Below are 11,509 nucleotides of genomic sequence, written 5' to 3' on the forward strand. Positions count from 1 at the left end.
ACATCGATAAGTGAAGAAAATCATCAAATACAACTGACGTAAAAACATGTAGAAATCAAAACACGCGTATAGAAAACAAAAGAACCTAAAGGCAAAACTCGACAGTCTCCGGCGTTTGTCAGAGACCGGCTTTTGCCGTGTAAAAACAGTCGCGTCGCAGACATCAGCAAGGCCTCGATGTTCGTTTGTTTTTCAAACATTTTTTCTCAAAAATATGATGGCGGGTTTCCAGACAAGCTTTTTGCTTTGCTTTTTTATTTTATGCTGCTGTGAATTTATTGTTTGAAAGCAACAACTTTCCATTAAAACTGGTTTAAATGGTATACAAATGGATCCACACCATCGTCTTTGTGTGCGGATGGAAGGCACTGGCCTTTACAAAAACATCAGTTGTGTTTTGTTTTGTTGCGTCACCCTTTACCAAAGAAAAAAAACAAACACAAAATAACCCAGAGAACTTTGCTTTTTTCTGCCTCCACTGTTCCTTTCCCTTACTTGATGTGAAAGTGCAAATAAATACTGAATAAATACATTTAGCAGATAATGGCATCAAACTCCAAATATTGGTGGTAATGAGTCCATGATGCTGAATGATGCTTCTCACAGCACAGGGATCCAAATATGTTCAAGTCAACACACATAATCAATGTGGATCACCAGCCATCATCTAGAAAAAGGTTTGGTTTGAGAGCGTGCCAGCTTCATGTTGGTGCCACATTTTGACTGTAAAAGCTGCGAATAGGTGGGGTTTTAAAAAATTAAATTAAAAAAAAGGAGGACTTTGGAACGTGAGCAGCTCTCTTTTTGTGAAATGTAAACAATGTCACTGCATGCATAAATAAAAACAATGAATAAATAAAGGAAATCAACATCAAAACATACAAAAAAAATGAATAAAACAAGAACAAAAAGCTTTTAAAGCAAACCAACGTAAAAGCTGATTCTCTTGTTATTCGTTTGAATGAGAGGAAGAAGGGAGGAGCCATGAAGGAAAGACGGAAGAGCTGATGGACTAATTACTGCAAGATACACTAAAGGTGGTAAGAGAGTAGATGAAGTAAACAGAGTATATTATGTACGGCGAGTACATTTTTCAGATTCATACTAAGGTTTGATCTTTCTTCATCTGTACACTGAAAGACAAACAAAGCGCCGTCATGGTCGGTTAAATGAATCACCATTTCCAGCTATGATTTGATTTGCAGGCTGTTTCGTTGGGAGGATTTCATTTGTCTTTGCTCTGTAGGCTATGTTCAGACAGGAAGCACATATATGACACTCATATCGGGTTTTTCTGACATATCTTTTTAGAAGACGCTCTGATCAAACTGCAAAGTGTGGCAAAAGGACGAGCGGAGAACTGCAAACATGGCAGACAGACAGAAAGGTGAGAGTGGCAATCTGGGCAGATTAAGAGATCGCAGCACAGCAGCTTTTTCTTATACAAAAAAAAAAAAAAAAAAAAAGTACACCTAGCACGTGCACATTATCAACGAAATACAGTGATGTAACAGCGTGACGACTCTGATGGTTTCAAACAGACAACTGTGATGCCAGACTCCCCGATCTGTCTGAACACAGCTCGAGTTTGTGGGTCTGCCAGGACTGCTGCTCTGTGAAAGTGATGACGGAAGGCGTTTCTTTATTCATTCAGATCTACGTTATCTCAGCTGTTGCTTAGTTAAATTTGCTGTTGATGCTTGGATGACATCGGCGCTACAACGGGGAAGGTGCGACGCCATCAGCGTCAGTTCTTTGTGCATCAAAGAGGAAGAACAGCAGGTCAACTGCTGCTTTAGGATCAGGTGCGCACGTCACCGGCTCCTGTTCTGCGACATGAAGAGCAGCACCTTGCGGATGCCGCTGAGACGGTCTCTCAGAGACGTGAGGGCGAGGAATGGTAGCTGAGCTCGGCCCTCTAAAGGAAGAACTGCTAGTAACCACCAACACCACGAGGGACCGTTAGGGCTGGCCTGCAAGCAAAGAACACACAAGTGAGATGGTTTTAAAGGGTGAAATGAAGTAGAAATAAAATTCGGATACTTTAGTCCCACTATATAAAAATAGAAGCTATAAAAGAAACAGACTGTTTGTACCTGAAGTTCAGAGTCTTTGTCAGGCATTGGTCCGAAGTGGCCTTCAATGCGAGCTTTCTGCTCAGCTTTCAGAGAGTTGACCCAATACACGGCCTGCTCGTACACCACGTCATGCAGACACTGCAGCTCGCGCTCTGCTACGCCCTCCACCTGCGCACAACAACACCTCTGAGCTTTAACATCTTAGCAGCAGCTCACCGTCCTTCTCTAAATAACTCTCCAGGTGGAAAACTTCACCTTTGCTGCATACATCTATAGACTAGTTCTTAAAACCATAAAATCTTTTGAAAGCAGATGCAAAGCTAGACTTGTGCTTCTGGCTGAGTAACGGAGGGACTGCATGCTTGAATAATCCCAAAGTACACCCTACAGCATACTGTATCCTGCTTTATCATCTCTTTTTTCTTCTAAATGAAACTATATTTTAATAAATGAGCATCACACTGGATTAAACAAGACTTGAAACTTGCAACTGGGGCTCTGAAATAATCGGAAAATGTTTACTCGGGTTATAAATCAAGTACAAAATTGGCTTTTCTTTTTCAGTTGGTGTTGGTTTTGCAACAACATGGGTTGCCCCCTGCTGGCCATTAGAAAGAATGCAGGTTTCAGACACTTGTGCATCAACTTGTTTTCAGACCAGGATGTTAATAACACCTTATAAAGTCTAAGGTCATCCTGTCATCTCTCACTCTCCCAGCCCACAACCCCCACCAGCTCATACCTTAACATCTTCCAGGTACTCTATATCAGCTGTGTTGTAGCCGTCCCTCTCACTGTGCTGAATTACTTTAAACCTCCGTTTGCCTATTGTGTCCACAACCGAACGGCCGTCGGAGAAGAACTTGACATCGCGGATCTCCAGTAGGCACCCGTAGTCAGCAAACCTGGAGGCCGAAGGAAAAAGCGCAAGGAGCAAGTTAACATTTTGTGCATTCATAGTCCGACACCAACCCCACACAGCTGCAGTCAAAGTACTAACCCTTTGAGGTCATCTCCCAGACACATGCCAAAGCAGTTGGTGCCCGTCTCCATGCATCGGCGAATCATCAGTCTGTAGCAGGGCTCGAAGATATGGAGAGGGCACGGCACAGTAGGGAAGGCCATGGTGCACACGAATATAGGCACATTCTTGTTAAGACTACAGGGAGACACGGAAAAAAAAAATCTTTATTTTCATTAAGGAGGAGATATCGTGTTAAAAAAAACCCTTTCAATTACAAATTCAACATGAATGAAAATCTTTTGTAAAAAAAACAACAAAAAAAAAGTTAACTTAAACTCCAGGTGACCTTTAGGCCAAATGTAAAAGACACTGGTTAACGTGAGAGTGAATTAATTTATGCATCGGCCGTCAGGAAAGTGACACTTGAAGCCTGAATGACCAACACTCAGAAGTCACTGTGTCAGACACGTGTGCCGTCAGTTGTAGGTCAGTAGGTCAAACAGCCGACGATATTCTCAAAATGTTAATGTCACACACAAGCTGTAATCCATCTAAAGACTTGCTGGGAGAAAGAAATAGCCTGATAATAAGACAGTGGAGAAGAGCGGGAAATATGAACTTACTTGGAGAGCTCAGCCATCTCCTCCAGGTGGATTTTCTGTCTTTCCATGAGCTCAGAGGGAAGATACTTCGATATCAGGTTCTCAATTATTACCGTCTTACAGTATTTCCTCTGGACCAGATACTGGAGACAGACACAATGAATATGTTAACAGCAACAGAATGACACAATAAGGATGCGTCCTGTGGTTGTTGTCCCACAACATTGTTATCTGCCTGGTTTAAAGGGACGCACAAATCAAATATGCTCAAAGCCCTGACAATGACATTCTTACTGGAGCATAAGAAATGAACCAAACTAAATAAAACTACAACAATATACACAAGATTATAAAGACTCAACATCTTTTAAATAAGTTACATTCATTAATGTGCTGGGCTACCAACTCTGGATCTATAACAACTCTGGAATCCACCTTAGATCAGTAGTTTACAGTAATCCCTGAAGACTTCTGGGATAAACCGACACCGGCTTCCCCAACATCAAATATCCTTAGCAGAACTTGTTTTAAACAAGATCCTCGAGCTACTTTCAGCTTTACCCTTAGCAATTATGTTTAGCGGACCGTTTATCAGTTAGCATTAGCATAACTGTCTTTTTTTTTTTTTTTTTTTTTAAATCCCAAATATCTTAAGCATCCATCCTCTATTTTTTTTAATCTACTATTACATTTACCATTCATCATGTGAAATGATCAGTTTCTGCAGTTTATTTTCAGCTGTGATCTGAAATGTTTATTCATTTACTAGCTAACCATTTCAATAGCTAGCTAAACATCTACCAGATTTCCAACTTCTTATTTCATGATTTCAGTTAGCTAGTGTAAGCCACATTTTATTCATTATGTGTAGCTAATAATTACTTTTGTTTATACCTACTGTTAACCCCCCCCCCCAAAAAAGCATATCTTTCAGCAAACTTTCACTGCTAGCCATACTTATAACAAGCTTTTTAACTTTTTCATTATTGCTTATCTAAACAGTTACTTTAAATTCTTCACAAAACCTTTTCAAAGCTCATAAATTCTTTATAATTTCACTGTTTTTTCTCTTTATATTAGGTAGTCTAATCTTTCCACAGACCACCTGGCTACTGCAGGGGAATAATTATACCCCTGGTTGGTAATCATTGCTTCAGGCCTTATTGAATGTGGACTGTGTGAGATTATTATATTATCTTATGCCATGTTATACCCCTGATTAATGATTGTGAAATTATTATGTAGTTTTAGTTTGCTTTATTCTCCTGAAGAGGTGATAACTATTAGATTTATTAAACTGATTTGTATTAGATTAGACTGCTGATTTATTGTGAATGAATGATATTGTTTTATGATGCATTATACTGCTGAGTTATAAGAAATACCGTTGTCAGAGAGTCATGGCCTTATTTGTCTGATTAGAAGAGAACAGAACATACCGCAGAGGTTTTCTGCCCCATCTCATCAGGAGGAGATAAAACAAGGAGCCGAGGTCATAACTTAGGCGCCATGTGAGAGAAAGAATGTGAATGTTTAGGCTTTTACGACTAGGTGGGGGCCACTAGAGGCTATAAGAGGCTGAGTAACCCTACACCAGTTTGAGATTTGCTGTGACCCTCTGCATGCATGTCTCCCCATCCGGATGGTTTATGCTCATAAAGTGTTGAATTGTATGGAATAAATAATTGTTGATTGAGCATTTATACACCGAGTATTGTCCTTCCTTCAGCCCAAAGATTAAAAGAATTGGGAGATTTTAACAACTGTCAGTTTGAAAAGTTTATTGAATTCCTGTGCCACCTACCTCAGACATATCCTCTTTACAAAGGGGACACTTTGGGTTATGGTCCAGACATCTCTCCAAACACTGAAGGCAGAAAGTGTGCCCACACGGTGTTGTCACTGGTTCATAGAACAGTCTAGATGGGAAACACACAAACAGTGAAAAACCACGGACAAACAACGGTAAAGCGACACTACAACGGCAATAAAATGCCTTATTTAAAGCGTAAGATTCAGTGTGTTTGCACTCCGGCCCTACACAGCCTGCATGTCCAGTGTCAGTTGTGTAAACCTAGCTATAAATCAAACTGATCTCACCTCATACAAAGGGGACACTCCAGATCTGCGGGGTCAAAGAAGTCGTCATCCACAGAGCTCAAATATTCCGGCTCCTCGTTTGGCTCTAAATGTAGAGGTAATCAACAATAAATACAATGCTGAAGATGCTAATAGGGAGCGTATGATTGTGCATAGCTGTATAATCACCAGATTTGGATCTCTTGTGATCGTTGTTCTTCCCGTGAAGCTCCACCTTCGCCTCCTCTTCTGAAATCCTTCGTTTCCGTTTGGTAAGGAAGCACTGGTCAAACCTCCTGGCCTCTGCCCCCCCCTGACTTTTGCTTTGATTCTCCTTTGGTGACCTCTCTGGTGCAGGGAGAGTCGAGGTAAGATAAGACTCTGGAGACAGCGATCCGGGACTAAGGGTCTGAGGATGGAGAGTAAAGATGCAGAGAAGAAGAAAATAAATTAAAAAGAAACCTCATGTGGACTTGATTTGGATTGGCTGACTTCCAGACGTGGAACATCTCTTACATGGAAGGGAGCACTGATGCTGTTTTTGATGTGTGCTCTGGAAGACAGTATATAGGAGTAGTCAGAGATGTGTTCAGGGACCTGATCTCTGACTGGAGCCAGCAGATCACTCAGGATCTGAAAGAGGAAAATAAGCCATTATGTCATTATTTTGATGACACTGCAAATACACACTTAATGTTTTCCCTTAAAACATTAAATGCTTTGTTGTAGTGATGTGTGATAGGGCAGGTCACAAGATAACAGTGGTCATATTTACCTTGTGAGCCTCAGTCTTAGCAAGTTTACAGTCAGGCTCTATGGACAGACACACTAGGTACTCTCTTAGAGCCTCCTCAGTCCTGCCCAATGACACCAGGGCCTGGCCCTTACGAATGTGACCCTGTACACAAAAGAAACATGCAGCATGTTGCAGCTTATTCACTTTGCTACTACACTAGGGCAAGTGTTTAATATAATGAACTAAAAACTACAGTTTCTCTGCTGTACCTTGGGCCAGTGAGGCATCAGTCTACAGGCCATCTCAGCGTCCATCAGAGCCTTTTCGTGTCGTTTCAGGCTCGAGTGGATCTGGGAGCGGTTACTAAACAGTATGTGGTCTGTTGGTGCTGGAGAGAAGAACCCGAGCGACTGTTAGTTGTAAAATTTTAGGAATGGAGCTACATGTTTTCCACTTTTTTTTTCTTTTAATAAAATAGAAAAAAAAATTAAACTGTAAAAGAAAAGGAAACGTTTCCAGAGCCCAGAGTTATGAATTTAAATGACCTTTCTGTTCAGCCAGCAATTAAAAACAGTAATGATTATTTGACAGTTATATGGAGGGGAGGAGCAATCATTTAAGGAACAGACTACTGACCAGTTATACAATAATTTAAATAATTCTTCTGAAAAGCACTCTAAATATTCTAGTTTTAGCTTCTAAAATAATAAAATAAATTCTTTTAATCTCTTCTTTTAAAACCAACAGCCCGACCGATAGATTATTCTTAATACCCATATCTATATTTGGCAGTTTAAAAATCAGATATTCCGATACATCAGCCAATGTTTTTTTCATTCAGACACACAAAACATAAACAAAAACATGTTAACATGACAACATAACACACAAACATCTTCAGACTGCTTGTTGACTGATATCAATTTACACTGAGGTACAACACAGAGTGACACATACCGCATATATGAGCAGCCAGCATGCTTAATAAAAGGCTTGGATAATTAATTGTTTATTGATATACCCTTGTTCCCTGTAAGATCTGAGCCTAGTATAGAATAGAAATAAATAACGACCACTATATTTTCCCTTTTCAAATGTCTAAAACAGTATCTGCTGGCATGTTATAACACTGAGTGAATGTTTAAAATGGGTTCGTTTCCACATTACAAAACGTGTTACGAAAAAAAAAATGACTGCCTTACAAAACCATGCAGTACTATCAAGGTCACCCACATTGTAGGTTTCATAACGTGAAAAACTTATGCAAATGCCACAGATAGCCTTATGGGAACCGGAAGGAGATATTTCCCCGGCTTCGCTACGGGCACAGGGAGCAAATCGCTCAAAGAAACCAACACAGAAACCAAACATGACAGAACGAGCCAAAGTAGGGCCTGTAACTGCACAGGCGTCAGGCACAACACAAGCAGGACAGAAAGAAGATTGATTAGCGTTGTGGTTAACTGCAGCAGCCTTACTGAACATAGATGCATACACACAAAGATACATATCACACAGACCTGCTCTAATTATAACTCTTTAGACTGGCATTCACTCTTTGGAGACTATCCCCAGGCTTAACTGCAGCATGCCTAAATGCAACTTTGGGCCTGATCTTCACCTCGAGCCAACATTACTCTGAAAGCATAACCCCCCAAAAAAAAAAAAAAAAAAAAAAAGGTCAGCCCTTTGGGAAATGGACTCTTTTTTTAAACCAGTGTTTGAAAACTTTGACCCCCACCAAAGAAGATTTTGGCCTTCCACCCAAAGGGAATATTCTTCTATTTTTCTATTTTTTTTTAAGAGGTGGGGTTTAATTTTGACAGAAAGCCAAAAATAATAACAGGAAAATGCACAGAAGTCATCCAGGATCCAGGAAAACCCAGCATACATCCATCTCTCTATGGATAAGGTGATGTGGAACTCAGTTTCTGCAACTGTGACAACTCCAACCTGAACTTTCTTTCAGTGAAATCCTTTGTTAATTGTGATCTGTCAGAACACCTTTAGGAAAACATGTTAGAACCACGTTGAATCATCAAAAAGACATGGACAAATCCCAGTCTACGACTGTGGGTGCTCTCCAGCTAAACTGCTGCTTTGAGATAAATGCTCTACAAGTGGGAACCCAGTAGTGAGAAATGTTCGGTCCTTATGCAACGCAAAAACACTCTGCCTGTCAGCTGTCAGATAGTCAGCAATGGAAAATATGGCACACTTTTTAAAGGTGAAACACATAGCTCCAAACTTACACAACCAGCCTATTAAGTGACTGAGCTACAGCTGCACACTGCTGTAAAGTCAAATGAGGACAGGCTAAGGATCCAAGACGCAGAGGGCTGCAGTTTGATCTCTTCGTTAATCACTACATTTAACTGATGAAATAGAAAAACAACAAAGGGGCATATGGCTCTTTAAATGCTACTTAAATTAATACATGTCAGCAAAATGTCAAATTGGGGATTGCCCCTAGCTCACTGCCAGTGATTCCTGTCAGAAGGGCACAGTTCACCTATGTTATCACCATGCAAGCTCTTCCCAATTAAAAAAAAACAGAAACTGAGCGCTGGTGTGCCCAGCGGTGACCTGCAATAATACCCTTGACCTACATTTGCCTGATCCATTGTTTGACGTTACACAATGAGGGAGCTGGGGGGGTGGGGGGTTACGTGCTTACGCAATGTTTGGTCCACTGGCCCAGCCCACATAACCCTGTTATCCAACACATGGCGATGTGACTCTCAGATGCCAGCAGAGAGGTGGCTAGCTACTGTGTCACCGCCACGATTATGACACTAATAAATGTGGAACAGCTCGACTTTGTTCTTTTATTGTGCTTTTCACATAAACACACCTGACATGCTGTTATGGAATAACAGGAAAGTTACAGAAGTAGGCTACAGCAGCCCTGTCACACACACACACACACACACACACACACACCCTTTCTTTTTGCTTCTTGGTAATAATAAGAATAAGAAGCAGCAGCTCGGTGTCCTACCTGTGAGTATTGCTTGGTTATACTTCTCCAGGGCAGCTTCCATCTTCTTCTCGGCGTACAGCCCGTTGCCCTCCCGCCTCAGCTGGCCGGCCTGGTACTGGGTGGGGAACCACTTGGCCAGCAGGTTGCTGAGGACCACATTCACCCTGAGACTTAGGCTGTCGCTCACTGCTGAGACATTCCTGCACTCCTTACACACCACCGGTCGCTCCTTCTCTTTCCTCTCCCTCTCCAGACACTTTTTACAAAAGCAGTGACCGCACGTCAGAGTCACCGGCTCGAACAGAAAGCTCAGGCATATCCGGCAGGAGAAGTCTTCATACCCGCAACCTGTGGCACCCGCTCCCGGGCACACAGCCGCGCCTGCCTCCTTTGCCCTGTACGGGTTGCCCCGCTGCCTCTCACCCCCGTCTTGCCTCCGTATAGTACCCGACAGGTACTCTATGAGGTTGGCCAGGTGAGCGGGTCTCAGCCTCTCTATCTCCGAGGCTTGCCGGTACACATCAAAAGCTTCCGTGAATTTCCCCCCGAACGCGAGCGCGTCAGCCCGCTTCACCATCAGCTCCCGCCGGCTCTCCGGATCTCCGAGACACGCCAGCTGGCACTCGTAGATGTCCGCGGCCAGGTCGAAGTTTTTCGACTTGAAAGCCTCTGCTGCGAGATGCAGCATGCTCTCACTCTCCGTCTCCATACAGAGCAGGCTGTCCGAAGCGTATCAGCTCATCTACGTGGTGCATGTCTGTACCCCAGCTGCTGCCATTCACGTCTGTCCCCTCCGCTGCAAACGACTGACAACTCTGCACGTTCATGCCCTAGTCCAGGAAGGACCGATATTATTCTCAATGGACCATGGCGAGGAGGTGAAAAAAAAAAAAACTGTTATGTAAAAGTTGTGTCATGTGACGCCGGCCAGCTGTTCTCATTGGACGAGTTTGGAAAACTGTTACAAAACAATCTGCCATGTAACAGTTTCAGTGTTGGGGCCATGGGGCGGGAAGTCTGTCTGACCTGCATGCTGGTTTCTTGTAAACAGTGACCAGGGCTCCCAAAGAATGACACCATTTAGTGGGACGACATGTAATCGATCTCAATTGACCAAGAGTATGAAAATTTGTTGCAGTGTCACAGATTTGACATGGGTCAGCATGTATTTCAGTGTGTCTGATGTCAAACAGCAATATCTCATACTAGTGACAATCTGAAAAGAGAGCATGTCAGGCTGTTTTTAAAATGTGCTTTAATTTATTCAAGTTTTCAATAACATTTTCTTATAGAAAAGACTTCTTCATTTAGGCATTCCAAATTAAATGACCCATGTGTTACTTCCTGTTCCAGTTGAGCTTACACAAGAAAATGCATGCCCTGCTAACAGCTGTTGTCAGCATCTTGTTATGTGTCTAACAAAACTGAGTTACATAAAGATTCTTTTATTTAAGTTCTGGGGGAAAAAGAAAAGAAATGCACATATTCCTTTTTTCCCATTACAAAAATAAAGGAAAAACAAAATCCAAAATATTAAAAAAAAAGAACAAAAGAAAACACAATATCATAGCCATCACCTCCTTACTGCGTGATTTTAGTGGCTGCAATTACCCATCCCACACACCGCCACCATAAAACAGATAAGATATGGAGGTTTCCCACGTATTACCAGGTCCAAGGTAACCATTGGTCATGGAATCGTAACTAAAAGGTACTGACCTCCATATTTTGCAAGAAATGCAGTAGTCTAAAGGTGAATGACGGTGAATGTGTTTTTTTGTGGTCTTTTGGAGGAAGGTAGGATTTTGCTTTGTAAATTTGATGTAAATGATCAAAACTGGTCTTAACAACTGTGGTCGGTTGTATCTCAAATGTAAAAGCCATTTCAAAAAACTGCCAACACTGCGGAGCAATAAGAAACAAGGGGGGCAGGGACATCTGTTAACTCTTCCAGATGAGGGACGATTTCCAGATACAATCATTTTGGTCTTGTTGACATTAAGGGTGAAAAATTCAGTGTTAACCAGTCTTTGCTATCTTATAGACAATTAAACAGAAGCCTCAGTG

General features: G+C 41.8%; 1 protein-coding gene across 1 annotated transcript; it reads right to left on the minus strand.

The window, feature by feature from the left end:
* Positions 1 to 238: 238 nt before the first annotated feature.
* Positions 239 to 10,309, minus strand: LOC116328154 (LON peptidase N-terminal domain and RING finger protein 3). Its single transcript, XM_031749871.2, has 12 exons — positions 9,461 to 10,309; positions 6,729 to 6,847; positions 6,499 to 6,621; positions 6,240 to 6,356; positions 5,913 to 6,132; positions 5,745 to 5,829; positions 5,449 to 5,563; positions 3,666 to 3,787; positions 3,079 to 3,237; positions 2,821 to 2,983; positions 2,097 to 2,246; positions 239 to 1,973 (listed from the first exon to the last, which is right to left on the minus strand). The coding sequence occupies exons 1-12, from the start codon at positions 10,149 to 10,151 to the stop codon at positions 1,815 to 1,817; spliced, it is 2,223 nt and encodes a 740-aa protein (XP_031605731.1). The 5' UTR covers positions 10,152 to 10,309; the 3' UTR covers positions 239 to 1,814.
* Between the last annotated feature and the right edge of the window lie 1,200 nt (positions 10,310 to 11,509).

The sequence above is a fragment of the Oreochromis aureus genome, linkage group 2 (assembly GCF_013358895.1).
Source record: "Oreochromis aureus strain Israel breed Guangdong linkage group 2, ZZ_aureus, whole genome shotgun sequence".
NCBI classification, from domain to species: Eukaryota; Metazoa; Chordata; class Actinopteri; order Cichliformes; family Cichlidae; genus Oreochromis; species Oreochromis aureus.

What these genes read in the sequence shown, in the direction of transcription:
- LOC116328154 (XM_031749871.2), bottom strand. Translation starts at nt 10,151, where the DNA reads ATGGAGACGGAGAGTGAGAGCATGCTGCATCTCGCAGCAGAGGCTTTC. An exon ending in GTAAAGAGGATATGTCTGAG is followed by an intron (nt 3,788 to 5,448) that starts GTAGGTGGCACA and finishes GTCTGTCTCCAG; the next exon opens with TATCTGGTCCAGAGGAAATA. An exon ending in AGTACCTGGAAGATGTTAAG is followed by an intron (nt 2,247 to 2,820) that starts GTATGAGCTGGT and finishes TGTTGTGCGCAG; the next exon opens with GTGGAGGGCGTAGCAGAGCG.